The sequence below is a fragment of the Schistocerca gregaria genome, chromosome 1 (assembly GCF_023897955.1).
Source record: "Schistocerca gregaria isolate iqSchGreg1 chromosome 1, iqSchGreg1.2, whole genome shotgun sequence".
Taxonomy (NCBI): domain Eukaryota; kingdom Metazoa; phylum Arthropoda; class Insecta; order Orthoptera; family Acrididae; genus Schistocerca; species Schistocerca gregaria.
Window position 1 is genome coordinate 1,088,708,817 of NC_064920.1, and position 25,272 is coordinate 1,088,734,088.

General features: G+C 43.2%; 1 protein-coding gene across 1 annotated transcript in view; it reads right to left on the bottom strand.

Moving 5' to 3' along the window:
- The window catches only part of LOC126290095 (uncharacterized), an 84,257-nt gene that overhangs the window by 38,136 nt on the left and 20,849 nt on the right, over window positions 1–25,272 (bottom strand). Inside the window, exons 4-5 of the mRNA XM_049984907.1 lie at window positions 23,384–23,548; window positions 582–722 (exon numbers count right to left, since the gene is read on the bottom strand). Coding sequence (XP_049840864.1) covers window positions 582–722; window positions 23,384–23,548 — 306 coding nt within the window. The remainder of the gene's footprint in view (window positions 1–581; window positions 723–23,383; window positions 23,549–25,272) is intronic.

Here is a 25,272-nt window from a genome sequence, read left to right on the forward strand (position 1 = left end):
GGGCTTGGAATTTTACATTCTACTTACAAAATTATAATGAAAAAGTTGTTCAAATTCTCCTATTCGATATATTCAAAAAACTTCATGAAAGTTGTGTGCTATCTTCAAAGAGATTAAACAGAGAAAATCTCTTGAATAGCTTCTGATTTTATATGTAAGTGTGTGTTTTGAAAATAAAATTTTTAAATTCTATAGAAAATGTTTAACATATATAATCCAAAGAACTTAACAGTAAATGTCTTAACTTCATGTAAAGTGTGGTACAAAATCTCATTACCATATTGTGGATTTGATGCATCTTTTACATAGTGGGTGTATTCCATGACGCCCACACCCCCCTCCGCCCCCCTCCCCCTCCTTCATTCAGTCCCCTAGAGTTTTGACCACTGGGTCATTACGATCTTATGTACCATGGGTGTAACTCATTTTTAAGGAGAACAGCAGAGTCAAGGAAGATTTATTGTGGAAACTCACTGTAATTATGAAAACATGTTATTTAAAGTTTCAATTGCCCTTGCGACTAATTGATAACGCTACAGAGTAACTGGGACGAGTCACTTTGAAAAGTTGGTGTTACATACGCCCGTGAGGCGCCTGTAGGGGAAGCTGGTGGGGGTGCTGCCCCAACTCTTGGAGCGTTTCGCCCGCGCCTCGTCCGACATCTTCATCAGCACCTGCTTGGATCGCCAGCTGTCCGACCGACCCATTACTCTGGACTCTGTCTGCGGAAAAGCGGCGCTGTGTTAGTCCAAGACTACATCACATTAAATTAGATTCAGGTTTCACTCATAATCCCAAAAATGAGATGATTCTCGTGGGTGTGGAGCATGTCAGAAAGTGCAACATAAAATAACATACAGCACTGGAATATAATACTCACTTCCCTGATAATTTTTCAGGAGATTGGCAAGATATGTGAATACATTACAGTATGCCGGAACTGCTAATATTTACAAAATTAATATACTGGCAGCATGAAAGCTTAGGTATGCTATTTTAAATAAATTTATCATAAACAAAATACCTCTCTTGACTGTTGTGACGAAGTTTTATCAAAGCTGAAATATAAAAGACATTTTTACTTAAACTGTCCCTGTTAAGACATTAACTTATAGAACAGAAGGAGTTGTCTACCAAAAAGTCTTTCAAACTCTGTTTAAGCTGTACTGTACCTGAAAGCAAGTTTTTAGTGGTTGCTGGCAATTTATTGAAAATGTGTGTTTTTATATCCTAGCGTTGATACTATGTATGGAGCTATTTGTTGGAAATAGAGACATATTATTTGCAAAAAAATTTATTATGGAATAAGCATACTGAGAAGTACTGGTTAGAATACCTGGTTTCTTGAACAGGTTTCTACAAGATATTCTTGAAATTACACCACAAATGAGTTTTATTACACCCTTTTGTATTGTAAAACTCTTTCTCGGTTTGACGAGTTATCCCAAAATATGATCCCATTTGACATAAAAGTAAGCAAAGAATGCAAGTTTTTTTTATGTTAATACCTACAACATCTGATATCATTTGCACTGAAAATACAGATTTGTTTAGACTAGAAATTTAACAGCGCCAGCCTCTTCTATCATGTTATAGAAATGCTGAAAGGAAATCCCTTACAGGTTCTGAACTGCATGGACGTCACTTTTCAAAGTTTAATGACAGTGAATTGCCTTTCAATCATTTATTAAAGACAGTGAAAATTTTATTATTTCTTATCTACTAGGCTGGCTATTTATTGCATATTTGCATCATCTGCAAACAAAACAAAAGTAGCATGTGGCCATATCATAGACGAGAGGTCATTAATGTACACAAGATGAAGCAAGAGACCCAGGATGAATCACTGACGAACACTACACATAATTAATTCCTAATCACATAAAGACTGATTGCTTACTCCATAGGTATTTCGCAACAGCACCCTTTGCTTCCTGTTAGTTAGGTAAGACTCGAAAAATGTAACACTGCTAGTGACACCATAATATTCTAATTTACTAAAGAGAATGTTGTGATTCGTACAATCAAAGGCACTTGACAGGTCACAGGAAATGACAATAGCCTATAATTTATTACCTAACGAATTACGCGCATTATAATTGTATTCTAAATAGATTTCCCTATATCAAAACCCTTCAGCAACCAAAGCTGTGACTTGGACAATGTATTACTTGCTGTCACATGCTTAAGAATATGCCTGAACACAACCATTCCAAATATTTTTGAGAAAATCCGGCAGACGTGAAACTGGTCGATAGTGTTACGATACATGTTTCACCCCTTTATTGTAAAAAGGCTAAAATTCGGCATAATTTAGACAGACTGGAAATGTTTCACTTATAAGACACTGTTTACACAAATAAATTTAGAAAGAACTCATGTCACATAAACACCCTTCGTTAATATTTTATCGTAACCACGAGAATACTTTGAGTTTTAAGGATTTTATGAGGGATGCTGCTTGTTTTGGAGAAGCGAGGGTCATTTCCATTTTACTGAAGTTATTTGTGTAGACTGGTCTCAGATACTCCATTGTGCACTGTTTACCAAACCTGATAACACAAGTTGTCAATTGTTGTTGTTGTGGTCTTCAGTCCTGAGACTGGTTTGATGCAGCTCTCCATGCTACTCTATTCTGTGCATGCTTCTTCATCTCCCAGTACCTACTGCAACCTACATCCTTCTGAATCTGCTTAGTGTATTCATCTCTTGGTCTCCCTCTACGATTTTTACCCTCCACGCTGCCCTCCAATACTAAATTGGAGATCCCTTGATGCCTCAGAACATGTCCTACCAACCGATCCCTTCTTCTGGTCAAGTTGTGGCACAAACCTCTCATCTCCCCAATCCTATTCAATACTTCCTCATTAGTTATGTGATCTACCCATCTAATCTTCAGCATTCTTCTGTAGCAACACATTTCGAAAGCTTCTATTCTCTTGTTGTCCAAACTATTTATCGTACATGTTTCACTTCCATACATGGCTACACCCCATACGAATACTTTCAGAAATGACTTCCTGACACTTAAATCTATACTCGATGTTAACAAATTTCTCTTCTTCAGAAACGCTTTCCTTGCCATTGCCAGTCTACATTTTATATCCTCTCTACTTCGACCATCATCAGTTATTTAGCTCCGCAAATAGCAAAACTCCTTTACTACTTTAAGTGTCTCATTTCCTTATCTAATTCCCTCAGCGACACCCGACTTAATTCGACTACATTCCATTATCCTCGTTTGGCTTTTGTTGATGTTCATCTTATATCCTCCTTTCAAGACACTATCCATTCCGTTCAACTGCTCTTCCAAGTCCTTTGCTGTCACTGACAGAATTACGATGTCATCGGCGAACCTCAAAGTTTTTATTTCTTCTCCATGGATTTTAATACCTACTCCGAATTTGTCTTTTGTTTCCTTCACTGCTTGGTCAATATACAGATTGAATAACATCGGGGAGAGGCTACAACCCTGTCTCACTCCCTTCCCAACCACTGCTTCCCTTTCATGTCCCTCGACTCTTATAACTACCATCCGGTTTCTGTACAAATTGTAAATAGCCTTTCGCTCCCTGTATTTTACCCCTGGCTCCTTCAGAATTTGAAAGAGAGTATTCCAGTCAACATTGTCAAAAGCTTTCTCTAAGTCTACAAATGCTAGAAACGTAGGTTTGCCCTTCTTTAATCTAGCTTCTAAGATAAGTCGTTGGGTCAGTATTGTCTCACGTGTTCCAACATTTCTACAGAATCCAATCTGATCTTCCCCGAGGTCGGCTTCTACTAGTTTTTCCATTCGTCTGTAAGGAATTCGCGTTCGTATTTTGCAGCTGTGACTTATTAAACTGATAGTGCGATAATTTTCACATCTGTCAACACCTGCTTTCTTTGGCGTTAGAATAATTTCTGCGTTACTTGCTTCAATATTTGGTACTACACTCCTGGAAATGGAAAAAAGAACACATTGACACCGGTGTGTCAGACCCACCATACTTGCTCCGGACACTGCGAGAGGGCTGTACAAGCAATAATCCCACGCACGGCACAGCGGACACACCAGGAACCGCGGTGTTGGCCGTCGAATAGCGCTAGCTGCGCAGCATTAGTGCACCGCCGCCGTCAGTGTCAGCCAGTTTGCCGTGGCATACGGAGCTCCATCGCAGTCTTTAACACTGGTAGCATGCCGCGACAGCGTGGACGTGAACCGTATGTGCAGTTGACGAACTTTGAGCGAGGGCGTATAGTGGGCATGCGGGAGGCCGGGTGGACGTACCGCCGAATTGCTCAACACGTGGGGCGTGAGGTCTCCACAGTACAATGCTGTTGTCGCCAGTGGTCGGCGGAAGGTGCACGTGCCCGTCGACCTGGGACCGGACCGCAGCGAAGCACGGATGCACGCCAAGACCGTCGGATCCTACGCAGTGCCGTACGGGACCGCACCGCCACTTCCCAGCAAATTAGGGACACTGTTGCTCCTGGGGTATCGGCGAGGACCATTCGCAACCGTCTCCATGAAGCTGGGCTACGGTCCCGCACACCGTTAGGCTGTCTTCCGCTCACGCCCCAACATCGTGCAGCCCGCCTCCAGTGGTGTCGCGACAGGCGTGAATGGGGGGACGAATGGAGACGTGTCGTCTTCAGCGATGAGAGTCGCTTCTGCCTTGGTGCCAGTGATGGTCGTATGCGTGTTTGGCGTCGTGCAGGTGAGCGCCACAATCAGGACTGCATACGACCGAGGCACACAGGGCCAACACCCGGCATCATGGGGTGGGGAGCGATCTCCTATACTGGCCGTACACCTCTGGTGATCGTCGATGGGACACTGAATAGTGCGCGGTACATCCAAACCGTCATCGAACCCATCGTTCTACCATTCCTAGACCGGCAAGGGAACTTGCTGTTCCAACAGGACAATGCACGTCCGCATGTATCCCGTGCCACCCAACGTGCTCTAGAAGGTGTAAGTCAACTACCCTGGCCAGCAAGATCTCCGCATCTGTCCCCCATTGAGCATGTTTGGGACTGGATGAAGCGTCGTCTCACGCGGTCTGCAGGTCCAGCACGAACGCTGGTCCAACTGAGGCGCCAGGTGGAAATGGCATGGCAAGCCGTTCCACAGGATTACATCCAGCATCTCTACGATCGTCTCCATGGGAGAATAGCAGCCTGCATTGCTGCGAAAGGTGGATATACACTGTACTAGTGCCGACATTGTGCATGCTCTGTTGCCTGTGTGTATGTGCCTGTGGTTTTGTCAGTGTGATCATGTGATGTATCTGACCCCAGGAATGTGTCAATAAAGTTTCCCCTTCCTGGGACAATGAATTCACGGTGTTCTTATTTCAATTTCCAGGAGTGTATATTCTGTAATGCTGTACAATGCTAAGATCAGAGCTGTTCCTAGGGACCAGATACAGACCCAGGCGCACTGTTAGCATTGACATTACCTGAGGACTTCGACAATAAATAGTGTTGTGGGACGGCCGATGATAAACAGAATATTGTCAAACTTAAACAGAATAGTGTCAATCTTCCTGGCAGATTAAAACTGTGTGAGGTACCGAGACTCAAATTCGGGACCTTCACCTTTCGCGGGGAAGTGCTCCACCAACTGAGCTAACCAAGAACAACTCACAACCCCTCCACACAGCTTTACTTCCACCAGTACCTTGTCTCCTACTTTCCAAACATCACAGAAGCAAAACTAGCACTCCTGGAAGACAGGATATTACGGAGACATGCTTTTGCCACAGCCTGAAGGATGTTTCCAGAATGAGATTTTCACTCTGCAGTGGAGTGTGCACTGATATAAAACTTCCTGGCGGACTGCACGATGTTGGGGCGTGAGCGGAAGACGGCCTAACGGTGTGCGGGACCGTAGCCCAGCTTCATGGAGACGGTTGCGAATGGTCCTCGCCGATACCCCAGGAGCAACAGTGTTCCTAATTTGCTGGGAAGTGGCGGTGCGGTCCCCTACGGCACTGCGTAGGATCCTACGATCTTGGCGTGCATCCGTGCGTCGCTGCGGTCCGGTCCCAGGTCGACGGGCACGTGCACCTTCCGCCGACCACTGGCGACAACATCGATGTACTGTGGAGACCTCACGCCCCACGTGTTGAGCAATTCGGCGGTACGTCCACCCGGCCTCCCGCATGCCCACTATACGCCCTCGCTCAAAGTCCGTCAACTGCACATACGGTTCACGTCCACGCTGTCGCGGCATGCTACCAGTGTTAAAGAGTGCGATGGAGCTCCGTATGCCACGGCAAACTGGCTGACACTGACGGCGGCGGTGCACAAATGCTGCGCAGCTAGCGCCATTCGACGGCCAACACCGCGGTTCCTGGTGTGTCCGCTGTGCCGTGCGTGTGATCATTGCTTGTACAGCCCTCTCGCAGTGTGCGGAGCAAGTATGGTGGGTCTGATATATATATATATAGCCTATTCCCTTCTGAATGTTAGAGCTGTTCTTGTTGAGGTCTTCAGTCCTGAGACAGGTTTGATGCAGCTTTCCATGCTACTCTATCCTGTGCAAGCTTCTTCATCTCCCAGTACCTACTGCAACGTACATCCTTCTGAATCTGCTTAGTGTATTCATCTCTTGGTCTCCCTCTACAATTTTTACCCTCCACCTTGCCCTCCAATACTAAATTCGTGATTTCTTGATGCCTCAAAACATGTCCTACCAACCAGTCCCTTCTTCTAGTCAAGTTGTGTCACAAACTCCTCTTCTCCCCATTTCTATTCAATACCTCCTCATTCATTATGTGATCTAGCCATCTAAACTTCAGCATTCTTCTGTAGCACCACATTTCGAATGCTTCTATTCTCTTGTTGTCCAAACTATTTATCGTCCACGTTTCACTTTCATACACGGCTGCACTCCATACAAATACTTTCAGAAACGACTTTCTGACACTTAAATCTATACTCAATGTTAACAAATTTCTCTTCTTCAGAAACGCTTTCCTTGCCATTGCCAGTCTACATTTTATATCCTCTCTACTGCGACCATTATCAGTTAGTTTGCTCCCGAAATACCAAAACTCCTTTAATACTTTAAGTGTCTCATCTCCTAATCTATTTCCCTCAGCATCAGCCGACTTAAATTGACTACGTTCCATTATCCTCGTTTTGCTTTTGTTGATGTTCAACTTATACCCTCCTTTCAAGATACTTTCCTTTCCGTTCAAATGCTCTTCCAATTTTTTTGCTGTCTGACAGAATTACAATGTCATCGGCGAACTTCAAAGTTTATGTTTCTTCTCCATGGATTTTAATGCCTACTGCGAATTTTTCTTTTGTTCGCGTTACTGCTTGCTCAGTATATAGATTGAATAACATCGGGGAGAGGCTGCAACCCTTCCCAACACTCTTATAACTGCCATCTGGTTTCCGTTCAAATTGTAAGTAGCTTTTCGCATCCTGTATTTTACCCCTTCAGAATTTGAAAGAGAGTATGCTACTGAACATTGTCAAAGGCTTTCTCCAAGTCTACAAATGCTAGAAACGTAGGTTTGCCTTTCCTTAATCTCCAATATCGGATGAGAATTGTGCCTTGGACCACATTATTATACTAGTAAAGCAGATATAAGCAATTAAAAAAAATATTGTGAATACATATAATAAAAAGTATAAACACATGATTAAATATGTATATGATGTAGGGACGTATGGGGTGTAGTATTTCGTCCACAGAGCTGCCATCTCTGACAGCACAATGGCTCTAAGCTTCGCTGAGTATCGATTCGAGGTGAACTTGGAAGACACGTGTGGCTACGTCATACCATGCTGCTTCAGCTCTGGGTCACAGTTAAGTAATCGTTAAGGCTACCAAATTTTGGTGTACCAGTCCCTCAGGAATCCATGGCCAAATGTTTTTCAGTAGGTGAGAGATCTGGAGAAAAGTCGAACAGCCTCTGTAAAAATAGTTCAAATGGCTCTGAGCACTATGCGACTTAACTTCTGAGGTCATCAGTCCCCTAGAACGTTTAACTACTTAAACCTAACTAACCTAAGGACATCACACACATCCATGCCCGAGTCAGGATTCGAACCTGCGATCGTAGCGGTAGCGCGGTTCCAGACTGTTGCGCCTAGAACCACTTGGCCACCCCGGCCGGCGTACAGCCTGTGTAACAAGAGAGATTAGGACAGCATGGCAAATATGCTGTTTTGCGATATCTTGTCGAAATATTTCGTTTCGGAGAGTATGAAGACTGGCAACAGCCACTGGCCTTAATGCACCCCAAACGTAGCGAAAGTTGAACAAATTTTCGTCTATGTCGTGCATAGGTGCTCGTGCTGTGAACCCAATGGCGCCACGTTGCATCGGCCCATGTGGTGAGCCTATATATTTCTCACGAATTCAATGTGGCAACACACGTTCTTCGTCCGAGGCCCCTTACACAGGTAAGTCCAGCATGAAGCTGTACATACAGTGCTTGACGACGAAATGTACCACCTTGGAGATATGGCGACCAAAGTGCTTTAGTGTTGTTGGTGTTGTTACCAGGCCTAATAGTGTATACTCTGTCCAGTAACACTAATGCGACCACCTGCCAAAAGCATGAATAACCACATTTTGCAGCGCAGAACGCTGCAAGAGCTGTAGCAAGAGAGCCAATGAGGTTCTGGAAGGTACTCACAGGGGTGTCCAACCAAGGCGACTCCAGTGCCCTGGCCAGTTGCACTAAGTTTCTCGGTTGAGGATCCCTCGTTCAAATCCGCCGAGTTTTGTGGTCGGGGGATTACAGTTAACATATCCAGGTGCTCTTCGAAACACGAACACACACGTCGAGCACGTTGCATTGTCCTGCTGGTAGATGCCGCCGGGCCAAGAGAAAACAACCTGAATGTAGTGGTCGACATAGTACCCAAGGATACGCCCATTGTTGTGTTGATCCATTGTGCCTTACACAATGACGTGATCACTGTCAGACTATAACGCTCCCTCCTCCAGTCTAGACCCTTCCAATGATTGTTGCAGGGTTTGCTTCCAGATATCCCATGTCATACACACCAACAGCCATCCCTCTAATGGAGCATAAAACGTGATTCATCTGAAAAGACCACCTGTCGCCACTCAGTGGACGTCCAGCTACGGTATTGGCTTGCAAATTCCAGCCTTCATCACCAATGAACAGCAGTCAGCTTGGATGCATGAAGCAAGCACCTGATGTAGAGACCCACACTCAGCAACGTTTGCTGAATGGTCGCTGAGGGGACACTGTTGACAGCCCCTTCGTTCATCTGGGCAGTCGGTTACTGAACATTTGCATGTCTATTCGCTCATATGCGTCTCCACAGCTGTCGTTCACCTCTGTCATCTATGGCCTGTGGTACACAACAGTGACCTCTGCACCGATTTTGGACAGTGCCATTTTGCCATGCACATTATACTTAACTACAGTGGCCTGTGATCAGTTTGCAAACGTAACCGTTTCGGAAGTTTTTCCATCGTTGGCCCAAAAAGCCAACGATCATGTCCTTTAGATGTCTGCTAAACTGATCCAATGCCACACTACGGCTGCATTGTTTTCTGTGTACCTCTGCCACATTTTATATACCATTCACTGTTAGCGGTGACACCTGCTTCTGTGAAAGGTTATTACGCACTGATATCGAACATAGTATGACCGGTGGTCACATTAATGTGATTGGACCATATGTAAGGGACGTGGCCAGAGTCAGCTAGTGAGTGATCACTGTAAAGTTCATGGGGCTGCTGCTTACTTGTGTGGAGACACCGTGATTAGCACCTAACAGAGTGTGAAATGTGCCTCATTGTGGGTCTTTATTTGGCCAACTAATCGAATCATGCAGCATCCATATTTGTAGGGCAGTCAGGTATGATAGTGGCCCAGAGTTGGACTACTTGGAAATGTGTTGGCCGGCATACATATCGCCGTGCTTCCAGTCAATAACGTCAACTCCACCACTGTCTTGTGCACCAAACACAGCAGCTGGGATTGCCATCCTACCCACACACTGCCATTAACACCACAAAATACCTGGCAGTGTTTGGAGTATTGGCATGTCCAGCAACTATAGGTTGCTGATGTATAGCATTGCATTATGTTTACAGATGAACTACCGTCCTGCACTAGCTCAGACGACCAACATTAGTAAATATCGTGTCGATGTGGAGAGAGGTTCCTCTCTACCAATGTTTTGGTGATACACAACAGTGTTAATCCTGGCGCCATAGTGTGGTAAGCCATCGGGTATCACTTCAGATCATGGCTAATAGTGGCTGAGGAATCTATGATGGTAGAACATTAATGGGACAGGCATCCCTGCGTCTTCATGTGTTACCTCTCATGTTACAGTATTGTGGTGCCGTTTTTCAACAGAACAATGCACATTCACTCTGGCTGCAATAACTGCCTTGATACGCCTGGGCACTGAGTGAAACAGAGCTTGGATGGCGTGTACAGGTACTGCTGCCCATGCAGCTTCAACACGATACCACAGTTCATGAAGAGTAGTGACTGGCGTATTGTGACGAGCCAGTTGCTTGGCCACCATTGACTAGACGTTTTCAGTTGGTGAGAGATCTGGAGAATGTGCTGGCCAGGGCAGCAGTCGAACATTTTCTATATCCATAAAGGCCCGTACAGGACCTGCAACATGCATTATCCTGCTAAAATGTAGGGTTTCGCAGGGATCGAATGAAGGGTACAGCCACGGGTCGTAGCACATCTGAAATGTAACGTCCACTGTTCAAAGTGCCGTCAATGCGAACAAGAGGTGACCGAGACGTGTAACCAATGGCAGCCCATACCATCACGCCAGGTGATAGGCCAATATGGCGATGACGAATACACGCTTCCAATGTGCGTTCACCGCGACGTCGCCAAACACGGATGCGACCATCATGATGCTGTAAACACAACTTGGATTCATCCGAAAAATGACGTTTTGACATTCGTGCACCCAGGTTCGTCGTTGAGTACACCATCGCAGGCGCTCCTGTCTGTGACGCTGCATCAAGGGTAACCACAGCCATGGTCTCCGAGCTGATAGTCCATGCTGTTGCAAACGTCGTACGAACTGTACGTGCAGATAGATGTTGTCTTGCAAACGTCCCCATTTGTTGACTCAGGGATCGAGACGTGGCTGCACTATCCGTTACAGCCATACGGATAAGATGGCTGTAATCTCGACTGCTAGTGATATGAGGCCGTTGGGATGCAGCACGGCGTTCCGTATTACCCTCCTGAACCCACCGATTTCATGTTCTTCTAACAGTCATTGGATCTCGACCAACGCGAGCAGCAATGACGCGATGCGATAAACCGCAATCGCGATAGGCTACAATTCGACCTTAATAAAAGTCGGAAACGTGATGGTACCCATTTCTTCTCCTTACACGAGGCATCACAACAACGTTTCACCAGGCAACGCCGGTCAACTGCTGTTGGTTTATGAGAAATTGGTTGGAAACTTTCCACTTGTCATCACGTTGTAGGTGTCGCCACCGGCGCCAACCTTGCGTGAAGTCTCTGGAAAGCTAATCATTTGCATATCACAACATCTTCTTCCTGTCGGTTAATTTCGCGCCTGTAGCACGTCATCCTCGTGGTGTAGCAATGTTAATGGCCAGTATTGTATGTATGGGTCATGTTTGTTGCTGCTACCAGGCCCAGTAGGGAGCACAACGTGCAGCCATTTGAAAGTGATCATCTGTAAACAGCCTGAATGGACAGCTTTGCAGTGGAGAACCCTGCAAGACGTGCGCGAAGAGAACCGGTGGTGTTCCAGAGGGCATCGACAGGGACGTGGTAGATGTGTATGGTACTCCTGTGGCCAGCACGATCTCCAGGCCTTGTAACGACACAAGTATACGTCACGCACTGTAGGAATTGCTCCGTTTCGTTTCTTAGAAGTTATTTCGTTATTCTCTGTCGTAACTTAAAATATACGGTCAGTAGCAGGGCAGTTGTAAAAACCTGTATAAAAGCAAGCAGTGAGATGATAGAGCGCTGAGGGCGCAAATGCCATTTAATGGCTGCAGGGTAACGTAAGGCAGCTCGCCGCTGTAAGGTGCTGCCACCATCCTGCAAAGTACGCAACTAATAATCTGTAACTGTGTTGTTTTAAATGTGTAACTGCAAATAACGTTTTTTGTATTAATGTCTATATATTGTTAAGCACATCTTACCGGGAAAGTACTTGGGCTCGAACAAACAGATCTGTATGAACGTTTGGTTACAGGACCATTGTGTACCTCTGAATGTGCTGGGTGTCGTTTTTCTGCAAAACTCTGCAGTCATGTTCTAGATATAACTGTAGATGTAATGGTAAACGCCATACGCAATGCAGCAATCGTAACTATAAATGTAAATGCGGAATGACAATAAAATGCTCCGAGCAATACGAACGACTGCAAAATGCACAGTTAAGAAATGCAAGTTGATCGCATGGCGCATTTGCACATTTTATAATATCAGTGCTGAACTCCACGTCAGTGACACTTTTGAAGTTGTTCACCGGTTCACCAATATCGTAGCCAGCGTTCTGTCACGCGTAACGAAGCATTTGTCTGTATATTTCCGCAGATAACTGATTGTAAATGACAGAATGCATATTCTTGATCAAGAATCTATCGTGCAAATTCGGCTGCATATTACTGGAACGTAGTTTAATGAAGTCTGTTATTCTCTTGGCATATATTTTATATTGCCTGAAGAAACACACATCCAGAGGTTGTGCATATTTTGTAGTTTTAGGCGGAATGATTTCTAAATCTACATGTTTTCCGCCAGATGCTTCCAGTAGTACTCGTTCATCCTTATCTCCAGACCAGGAGTCACAAAGTACTAATGACTTTCTCGACAAATGTGGATTCAAAACTGACAGAAAAAACGTCTTCAGATGTTTCGTCGTCTTCCCACTCACACTTGCATCGACGACGACATTTGGAGGGCACCGTGTTTCTATTTCCCTTGACACGCAGGGTCCAAACTTTCCACTGGATTCTTGGAGCAAATATAGAGTTTGTCTGCCAATCGTCCGTCCATTGATTTAGTAACATCGATCGTGTAACTATGTGTTGCACAGTTAACTGATTGCAACAGCGCGACAGTGTTTCTCTCTCTTTTCATGGATAGTGTTCTGTCACAAGAAAGTTCATAGTTGAACTGACTCTGATCACAGTTCCATACAGAACTAATGTCGATGTTGACATCTTGGTTTGTCGGGTGTCCTGCCGGATATCAGCGTCCTACTTGCACGATATTTCGGTCACGTAGCTCGTAACCTTCATCAGGTGCGACCTGAGACTGCTCCTCGAGTAGACCTGGTCCACGCGCCCATTCTCTGCGACCTGCTGGAACGTTGCTGCTCCGTTTTCCGTCCGCGGACGGAAAACGGAGCAGAAACGCTCCACCATTTCGCAGGGAATGGGCGCGGACCACAGAGGAAGCGCCTGCAGCCTTTGGTGGAGGGGGAAGGCCATAGGCATAAATACTGGACCAGATCCACTCGAGGAGCAGTCTCAGGTCGCACCTGATGAAGGTTACGAGCTACGTGACCGAAATATCGTGCAAGTACGACGCTCATATCCGGCAGAACACCCGACAACCCAAGATGTCATTAGATCACCGGGAAAGCCTGAAGAGTTACAATATCGATGTTTTCTCTCGTGATATGCTCATTTACGTCAGCAACAAACGTTTGAGCTCTTTCAGTCAGCTCTTCTTCGTCATCCTTATCTTTTCGTGATTAGAGCATAGTGATACGGCGTGATGTTATCCTAAACTCCTTTTTCAACATCATCATCATCATCATCATTTAAGACTGATTATGCCTTTCAGCCTTCAGTCTGGAGCATAGCCCCCTTAAAAAATTCCTCCATGATGTTAAACTTATTACTTCAAAATCTTTCTTAACTGCATCCAGGTACCTTCTTCTTGGTATGCCCCGACTCCTCCTACCCTCTACTGCTGAACCCATGAGTTTCTTGGGTAACCTTGCTTCTCCCATGTGTGTAGCATGACCCCACCATCTAAGCCTGTTCGCCCTGACTGCTACATCTATAGAGTTCATTCCCTGTTTTTCTTTGATTTCCTCACTGTGGACACCCTCCTGCCATTGTTACCATCTACTAGTACCTGCATATCCGTAACTTCAACCTTGTTGATAAGGTAACCTGAATCCACCCAGCTTTCGCTCCCATAGAACAAAGTTGGTCGAAAGATGGAACGGTGCAGAGATAACTTAGTCTTGGTACTGACTTCCTTCTTGCAGAAGAGAGAAGATCGTAGCTGAGCGCTCACTGCATTAGCTTTGCTACACCTCGCTTCCAGTTCTTTCACTATGTTGCCATCCTGTGAAAATATGCATCCTAATTACTTGAAACTGTCCACCTGTTCTAACTTTGTTCCTCCTATTTGGCACTCAATCCGTATATATTTCTTTCCCACTGACATTACTTTCGTTTTGGAGATGCTAATCTTCATACCATAGTCCTCACATTTCTGATCTAGCTCTGAAATATTACTTTGCAAACCTTCAATCGAATCTGCCATCACAACTAAGTCATCCGCATATGCAAGACTGCTTATTTTGTGTTCACATATCATAACCACCATCTTAACCATAATGTTTTTGTTCATCAATGTATGTTGAATGGTCGTCGCTGTAGGTACAGAGACACTGAAGCAACAGTTAATTGTATCGGTACTCGAAAGCCGTTTAAACTAAAGCTGTTGTGATACACATCATCTTAAACTTTTCAGTAAATCCTTCAGCTTAGATGTGGGGTAGATGCTAGAAGCTAAGGGCGAGGTGGATAGCTTAAGATATGTTTTTCGCTTCTTTATTATATTTTTCGTAGCAGTGGAAGTGAAACTGTGGTCTTGATTTTTATACGTCTTCTCACAAGAGATTTTTCTTCAGTTTTCGCCGATTATATTACTGCCAAGTCTTTTGTTTTCAACATATGATCCATAAATAATATGAACAACAGTGGAGACAGGTTGCAGCCTTGTCTTACCCCTGAAACTACTCTGAACCATGAACTCAATTTACCATCAACTCTAACTGCTGCTTGTCTATCCATGTAAAGACCTTTAATTGCTTGCAAAAGTTTGCCTCCTATTCCATAATCTCGTAGAACAGACAATAACTTCCTCCTAGGAACCCGTTCATATGCCTTTTCTACATCTATAAAGCACAGATACAGTTCCCTGTTCCACACTTCTCCATTATTTGCCGTAAGCTAAAGATCTGGTCCTGACAACCTCTAAGAGGCCTAAACCCACACTGATTTTCATCGAATTGTTCCTCAACTAATACTCGCACTTTCCTTTCAACAATACCTGAGAAGATTTTATCCACAACGCTGATTAAAGAGATACCTCTGTAGTTGTTGCAATCTTTTCTGTTTCCATGTTTAAACATTGGTGTGTATCTGCTTTTGTCCAGTCTGATGGAACCTGTCCCGACTCCCAGGCCATTTCAATTATCCTGTGTAGCCATTTAAGACCTGAAGTTCCACTGTATTTGATGAGTTCCAACTTAATTTCATCCACCCCAGCTGCTTTATTGCACTGCAATCTATTGGCCATTTTCTCCACTTCCTCAAATGTGATCCTATTTCCATCATCATTCCTATCCCATTCTACCTCGAAATCTGAAAATAGCTGATCGTATTTTCACCTACATTTAGCAACTCTTCAAAATATTCCCTCCATCTGCCCAAGGCATCCACAGGATTCCCCAGCAGTTTTACTGACCTGTCCAAAATACTCGTCATTTCCTTCTTACCTCCCTTTCGAAGACTGTTAATTACACTCCAGAATGGTTTGCCAGCAGCTTGACCCATAGTCTCCAACCTGTTTCCAAAGTCTTCCCAAGATTTCTTCTTGGATGCTGCGATTATCTGTTTGGCTTTGTTTCTTTCTTCAACATAACTTTCTCTGTCTGCCTGAGTTCTAGTATGTAGCCATTTTTGATACGCCTTCTTTTTCCATTTACAGGCTGCCTTGACTGTGTCATTCCACCAAGCTGTTTGCTTCATCCTACTTTTACACACTACTGTTCCAAGACATTCTTTAGCCACTTCTAGTACTGTGTGCCTGTACCTTGTCCATTCCTTTTCCAATGACTGTAATTGACTACACTCAACTAGCTGGTATCTTTCTGAGATCGCTGTTATGTACTTGTGCCTGATTTACTTATCCTGAAGTTTCTCCACTCTTATCCTCCTACATATGGACCTGACCTCCTGCACTTTCGGCCTCACAATCCCAATTTCACTGCAGATTAAATAATGATCAGTGTCATCAAAGAATCCCCTGAATACACGTGTGTCCCTCACAGCCTTCCTGAATTCCTGATCTTTTATGATATAGTCAATGACAGATCTGGTTCCCCTGCCTTCCCAAGTATACCGGTGAATGTTCTTATGTTTAAAAAAGGAGTTTGTGATTACTAAGCCCATACTGGCACAGAAATCCAAGAGTTGTTTCCCGTTCCTGTTGGCCTCCATATCCTCTCCAAATTTACCCATAACCTTTTCATACCCTTCTGTTCGATTTCCAATCCTGGCATTAAAGTCACCCATGAGCAGAACACTGTCCTTGTCCTTTACTCTAACAACTACATCACTGGGTGCCTCATACAAACTATCCATCTTATCTTGATCTGTCCCTTCACAATGCGAATATAATGACACAATCCTAATTTTATTGCTAGACACTGTCAAATCTATCCACATCAGTCGTTCGTTTACATACCTTACTGTAACTACGCTGGGTTCCATTTATTTCCTGATGTAAAGCCCTACACCCCATTGTGCTATTCCTGCTTTGACTCCTGACAGGTAGACCTTGTATTCTCCCACTTCCTCTTCTTTCTCACCCCTTACCCGAATGACACTAAGAGCTAAAACGTCCAGCCCCATCTTACTTGCAGCCTCTGCCAGCTCTACCTTCTTCCCAGGGTAGCCCCCATTGATATTAATAGCTCCCCATCTCATTACCATTTGTTTGCCAAGTCGTATCTTAGGAGGCCCTGGTTTGTCAGTTGGAGGTGGGACTCCGTCACCTCCAAAGGTCCGAGGCATTTTTCTCAGATTGTTGCCAGAATCATATTTAAAGTATCAGGGAAGCAGGTTGCTAGCCTTACTTGCCCCGAGTCCCATTGAGTTTTACCCCTAACGGTTGAGGGACTAACTGGTGGATTTGGTAGTCTTTGCCGTATGAGCACAAAGGTGACCGCGACTCAGAATATGTCCGAGATGCCCAGCCTTATTCCAAAGTAACTGGTACCCCGACTGTCGGGACCACTTACTTGGCCACTCATACGTTGCCCGTGGCTCATGAACTAGGACGTGACTACAGGAACCACACCATTTTTCAAATTAGTAATAAATCCTAGTGAATCTGCAAAGTTTGTACACCCGAGATTTCTGCCTACGTCCAATGCCCAATGTTGTAAATGCCAATAATAAACGGCGGAACCGCATTCTCGCACTTCATCGAATTCCGCCATTACACGCTCCTTGATGGTCTTGAACAGCAGTGTACGATTTCCTTTGAAAACTGCATTTCCTTCTCTTTTCTTCGCCACTTAATCCAGTATGTTTGTAATATTGCTTTTAGACTTCAGTTTACGGAATCTTTTCAGAAGCTTGTCGTAAGTGTCGAAACCTCTTAAGTAATAATCATCGTACATATTCTCCAGTGTGTTGTCAGCAAACGCCGTGATGATACTTGCAACTTTAACCTTCTCCTTGGGAGACGGTTAGTATTCACTGTCACTGCTTCCATCGCCTCTTCCCGCACTTGCCGTAGCACTATCGTTTGCAATGAGTTGTTCGTCATTATCATCCCTATCATCATCACTATGTGTTCTATGTGTTAGTGTTACAACAGTATCTGTTTCTAACTTATACTCATATTTCTGCACTATAATAGATACCAGAAAACATGCGAATGATTCGTCTTCCACACCAATACCATGTTCACGAAGAAGGGTTCTTCGTAACTTCATCTCAACCAGTCGCAATACCTTAGCAGGATTGATTACCAATCGCCGAGCCATCTTACGCTTCAATGCACAAATAATGTCACAAAACGCAACTTCAGAGGCACACGGCACCCTCCCTACTGGTCCCGACTGGCATACCGGCAGGACAGTGTGCAATGCGGCATGGCATGCGCAGAGACCTCTAACGGACGACTGCAGAGTTTTGCAGATGTGGGAGTGTCACTAGTGCAATAAGAGACCTTTACATTATTTCACAACGATTTTGGTGTATTTGTGTTTGTTTGAGCCCAAGTACTTTCCTGGTTAGTTTTAAAAGTATTGTGAACCTTTGTAATTAAAGCGGTAACGAGTCATGATTTTAGGCTTCAGTTAGAATCTAAAGGGAGTTCCCCGCGGAAGGTTAAGGCGGGAGAAACGTTGCGATAGAAAGTTCCAGAACATTTCTCTTTGTGAGTCGGAAGGGTTGCCCACGTGTCGAACTGTGTGGTGATTAAAATGAGCACACTCATTGTTAAACAGCCTCGGATGGATGGGAAATTATTGCTACACGAAATTCTACAGAAGTATGCAGCTGTTTGTTAACCAAGCAGAAGTGGTCATGTTATTACGAAGGTCAGTGGGAAGTCGGTGTTCGCTGCGAAGGCGGTAGACGTTACGTTACAAGAATTACCTGCTGTACAGGCCAGATCTTACGACTAGCAGGTCACTGTGTAAAAGCTAGTAAACCATCCACCGGTAGCAAACTCTCGTCAGAGGCTGCAGTGCGTTGCTCTACAGCACAAAAAGAATTGAAGTACTTATTTCTATTGTGAACTTCAGTGTATTCTATTTTCGATAGTGGCTGACGTATTGTAAACGTCATGGCTCGTCGTCCTCTTGTACATGTTAAGTAATACAAGTTAAGTGTTTAAAAACAACAAGCTTCATCACAGTGTTGTTATTTCAGTAGATGCTTAGTGTGTTCTTTTCACATACTGTGATATTTAATCAGCAACACTTCCACATCAGCTGGTTGTACGTAAGCCTATACTGAGTGCTTAAAATTAATATTGCCATATTAAGCAAAGCATCAGATTGTGTACAAAGTACCAGATATTTTATTAGACTGAGAAGCGTAATAAAAGCAGTTGCATAAGAAGACAACGAAAGGTATTGTGCTCATTTTCATTACTACAAAAAAGATTATTACTGTGGTGTTCAGAACATAATGTATTACTGATTCATGGCGTGTGACAAACTAAATTCATGTTTCAACAAAAGAGAAGAAAAGTGATTTGTTACGTTGCATTTAGGTACTATCACTTCAAAAATTCTTCACGTTGAAAGTTATGAGGAAACATCAGTGTAAAAACTCATTTCCAGTCATTGGTCAATTCTGTGTACAGATAATGTTAAAGAAAGATGTTTATAAGTTACAAAAATAACACCACTACAGTAGCTATGCACCTTCAATGCTTAGCAGCTTTTCACTCAACATTTAAGTATTATATTACGGTATATTGATAATTTTTACTTATGGACCGTCTGACAGCAACTGAATAAAACACCATTTTAGTGCCATACGCGTTTCCCCTTTATTTTCTGCAACGCATCATCAGTGGCCTGGAATACGTACATATGTTTCCTATTTAACCTACATTTTTGTCACTGTACCTATAGGTTATAAGCAGTTACGGCGGTTGCTATTTCCTATTAAGTAGTAATCTTTTGAACTGTACTTACAAGTTGCGTGGACAATTTCTTACATATTACGCTCCTGTTGCATTCTTGGTATTGTTATTCTTCTTATGAATGTCAATTTGCGGTGTTTTTCCATATTACACAGCACTAGGAACTGAAAGCTTGTTTCAAAGCAATGTTTTGGTTTCTATTGCCGACTGACAAATGTTTTTGCCAAAGATCGAATGTTATAGCCAAACTTTCTATTGTAATTAATGAAGGATCTGTGATCTGTTTGTGTATGCATTTGTGTGTGCGTTTTGCTTATGTGTGTGTGTTTGTGTGTGTGTGTGTGTGTGCCTCCAGAAGGTGAAGGGGGAAGAGTTTTTTTGTTTTATCTTTGTGTGTGCATCCCAAAGGTGAAGGGGGAAGAGTTTTGTTTGTTTTATCTTTTCATTTCCTTTATTAAGTGTAGTAGGGAGCCTGTGCTGATGTGTGTTTGTTCATTTATCACATACTTGTTTTCTGCTATGGCTTTCTGGATGTGGAAGTTTTTTTGTGTTTGTATAAGATGTTTGTCATGGTTGCTTATTCTCATTATTTTCATTTCTTGTTCCATGTTTGTAGGATAATGCTTATGGTGTCTTAAATGTTGTGCAAATGTGGAATGGTTTGTTTCAGACTTCCAACATCTGATAAGTTATTTGTATCGTGTTTCAAAATTCCTGCATGTCATGCTTATGTATACTGCATCGCAACTTTGACATTCAAATTTATATATTCCTCGTTGTTGGAATTTGTCCCTCTTGGTAGATGGCTGGCTTAGGTTTGATTGGAGGGTTTGCCCAGGCTTATATGCTATTTTGGAGCCCTGTCTCTTTAGGGTGTTTGCAACTCTGTGTGTTAGTTTATGTGTGTAGGTCATGGTGTACCATCTGGTTCTTTTCTGTGTAGTGTTGTCTTTGTGTGTGTTTGTTGAGTGTGTTTGTAAGTTTTCAGCTTGTGAGTTCTCTTGTATTCTGTAAGTGTTGTGTTTGTTTTGTATTTGTGTTTTTATTTTTTGATTGAGCCTGTGTACGATATGTGTGTCATACCTGTTGTTCCTAGCTATTTGTATGACTGTACTCATTTCTTGTTCATAGTTTCTCTTGTTGAAAGGGATTCTGTTTAATCTATGTAACATGTGTCTCACTGCTGCAAGTTTCTGGCTGTGGGGGTGGTTGGATGTGGAATGTATTATTGTGTCTGTGGCTGTTGGTTTTCTAAAGATGTTAAATGTATGTTTGCCAATTTTTTTTTTGAATGCCAGGAAAATTTATTTGATTTTCTTTTTCTTTATCATGTGTGATTTTTATGTTCTGATGAGCTATGTTATATTTCCGAACGGAGTTCACCTATTTTTTCACTTGGCTCATCTACCAGACAAATAATGTCATCCACGTATCTGTACCAATATATGATTTTTAAATTTTCATTAGTGGTTATCTTTTCAAATATCTGATTTTCTAGATGACTGATGAAAATGTTTGTTGGTGTTCCTGATATTGGGGATCCCATGGGCAGTTCATCACATTGTAGATAATATCCTTTCTCAAACTGAAAGTAGTTTTGTTCAGTTGTCAGTCTGACCATATCTTTTATTCCTTTTATTGCATCTGTGTTGAGGTTGCTGTCAGATGAGAGATTTTGTTCTATGATTTCTATTGTTTCTGTGATAGGGACGGAGGTATACATATTTTCTAAGTCGAATGTACTCACAGACAAACAGAAATACTACATACCATGGAAAAACCCACAAGCACCAACACTCCACAGTCAACTGAAAGTACATAAAGACGGAATGCCAACGAGAGCTGTTACCAACTTCAAGAAAGCCCCAAGATACCACATAGCCAAACACCACCAGAAGCTAGTTACAAAGCACTGTAAATAAGAAAACAAAAGAACAGAGATAAACACAGGAAACCTAATAGAAAACATACAGAACATATTGGTACCACACACAGCATCACAGCATCTCATTCGACATAAGCAATCATGACAAACATCTTATACAGACACAAGATAAACTTCCACATCCAGAAACCCATAGCAGAAAACAAACATGTAATAAATGAACAAACACACACCAGCACAGGCTCCCTACTACACTTAATAAAGGAAATGATAAGATGAAACAAAAAAACTCTTCCCCCTTCACCTTCTGGACGCACACACACACACACACACACACACACACACACACACACACATAATCAGAGCCCACAATATATATATAGGGTACACACCACAAAAAATGTATCTCACACACACACACACCCATAAGCAGAGCGCACAAAAAAATTATATATATACCACACCAAAAGACACACACACACACACACACACACACACACACACACACACACACACACACACACATGCATACACAAACAGATCACAGATACTTCATTAATTACACTCGAAAGTTCGGCAATAACATTCGGTCTTTGGCAAAAACATTTGACATTCGGCAATAGAAACCAAAACATTGCATTGAAACAAGCGTTCAGTTCATAGTGCTGTGGAATGTGGGAAAAACACCTCAAATTGACATTCATAAGAAGAAGAACAATACCAAAAATGCAACAGGAGCGTAATATGTAAGAAATTGTCCACGCAAATGGTAAGTATACTGTAAAACATTACTACTTAGTAGGAAATAACAACCACCAGAACTGTTTATAATCTATATGTACAGTGACAAAAATGTAAATTAAATAGCAAACATATATACATATTCAAGACCACTGATGATGCCCTGCAGAAAATAAAGGGGAAACGTGTATGGCATTAAAATTGTGTTTTATTCAGTTGCTGTCAGACGGTCCATAAGTAAAAATTATCAGTATACCGTAATATTGCACGCAACTGAGGAAGACAGGACTACAGAAGTTGAAGATTTCAGTGTCATTTTACATAAAAGTGTCTCAAGTTTAAAATAGGTTCCTTCTGCACTGATAAAAGTGTCTTTCGCTGTGGTAACGAACACATGTGTAGGATCCATACCGTTCATATGTGGTGTATGTCGCTATTTCAAAGTGGTTAGACGTATATTGTGTGCTCGCGTCCTGCTTGTTTGCATGTCGAATTACTATATCGGTTCCAATTATTCAAAATTAAAGATTGTGTGGTAAGAGATTACGTTTCCAGTGCTTAGAGCGATAAGTGAAATCAGCAAAGACGTATTACTCCATGCGAGTGTCCGCCCATTATAATTACGAGTCCGATCGCTAACCACGGTCATTTGTACGCGAAAACTGATCCATAAAAGGAACCGGGTGGGGCATCGCAATCTCCAGATCTGTCTCCGATAGAACACATGTGGAATGAGCTCGGAGGTCAACTCTGGCCCATTGTCAATACCCCGGGTATCAAGTACCAGCTGCAACACTGTGGGCCAGGTTGCATCAGTGGAGGATACGACTGATTTATACAACCTTCCCAACCGAATCTGTGCACATATCCAGGCCAGAGGGTTTGTACTGTCATACTGATACGTGATCTCATACTGCCAAGTACTTTGTAAATTTGCCTCGATATTAGAATTACTGAAATAACACGACATACCCACTCAACTCGTAGAATACCATTTCTTTACCTTCTCCCGTTCTGCGTGGTTCATTTGTCTTGTTGGGCTGTGTAGATAATGTGACCATCCCAGTAGTGGATGACGGAAAGTACTTACCATTGACACTACGTCCGCCGAGGGTTGTGAACGTAGCGACCCTCTATGAGAGTGTGGAATGCCACGCGAACGCTCTCTCGGCCTCGATCTTGATACCTCAGCGGCTGGACCCTGGCTGCACTCCTTTCGCTTTCTGGGCTTGTAGTGACTTGGCTCGGACCACACCTGTAGAGGATAATCAGTGTCTGAGGACATCCATTGCCGTGGTTCGCATCCAACCACTTTTTCCAGCTACTTGGCAACGGACCCATTTCAGGTGCAGTGTGTTGTGACAGCCACTGCTCTTTCTGCACTGCCTCTGCTCAGTGATCTACAGCATGCAGATGGACTATCACCTTCAAAGAATGAACATTTCCCGACAACAGTCAGTTATCTTGCTGACCTGTCTCCGTTTTGATGGCACACATGTGCAATGGAGGCATATAATTTGTAGCTAGCCAATAGTATGGCTTGCATAACATTTATTTTGAAGATTTCATCTAATTGTTAGCTAAATATACATCTAGCACGAGAATCTACTGAACTGAAAGCCAACTTCCTGTTTTTCCTCCAGTCAAATGCCAGGACGGTTCCTTTGAAAGAGCACGGCCGACGTCTTTCACCATCCTTTCCTAATCCGATGAGACCGATGACCTCACTGTCTGGTCTCCTCCCCCAAAACAACCAGCCAACCAACCTTGTTTTTCTCCAATTTGGTGTCATCCAGCGAGTGATTTCATGGTCATCACTGAAAAATACAGGAAAGTATGGGCATAGCCAGAAATCAGGCTTGTATTTTTTAGCTTTGATGGCCTCCAGCAACAGTACTTTTGGTAGTGACCTGGCGCATCAGTGCTGACAATGGAGTCTCCTTGCGACCTTCACGAAAAATACATTGAGTCACCCTCTGTGTCTTCTAATACGTGTGTTGGGACCACACCTGCAAAGGACGACACATGTTTGAGTTCAGTAGATACTCGGGCAGGCTGGCTTCCAGCGGCTGGGTGCGCCTACACATGCAAACGAAAGTGCGAACGCTCTTGCTGACCTGTCTGCTTCGATGGCTTCAAACGTCTGTGTTTGACGTACATCTGCAAACAATTTGCACTTTTTGAAGACAGCAAGATTCTGTAAATTCCATTGGTGTCACCGCTTGCCTGTGACGAAGGGGTGATTAGTCCAATTTCAGCCAAGTACTTACAAGAAGAAGCTGTGCTACCTGTCGCGATGAAATGTAAATCAGATTGAGAAGATGTCAGTTTTGTAGCCTGCACTAGCGCAGTGCACACGCTGATATAAAGTGTAATGATTGATGATGAGGTGAAGTAAAGTTATTATGCAGTGAATACTGAAGAAGGATTTTAGTTTACTTGCAATGTTAGGATCTGTGTTCTGAGTTATGGCATCAACAACAGAAGAGATGAAATATGAACATTATAGTCTAAACCATGTATGTGACTTAACATTATTTTGTCTTAACTAAACTGAAATCTACAACAGAAGTAATGCAGACAGGATCCGATATCAGTTAAGTAGAATTTGAAATGTGTCACACTGCAGACTATTAACTAAGGTACAGGCATATGGAATAGGTTCCCAGATATGTGAGCAGGTGGAAGACTTCTTAACTAACAGGATCCATTGTGTTGTCGTCGACGGCGAGTGTTGGTCAGAGACAAACACATAGACAGGAGTTGCCCAACGAAGTGTGATAGGACCTCTATTATTTTCTATATACTCAAATTATCTGTCATACAGGGTAGGCAGCAATCAAAGATTGTTTGCTGCTGATGCTGCAGTGTGCGGGAAAATGTCAAAGTTGTGTGACTGTTGGAGGATACAAGATGACTTAGACAAATTTTCTAGTAGATGTGATGAATGCCAGCTAGCTCAAAATGTATAAAATGTAC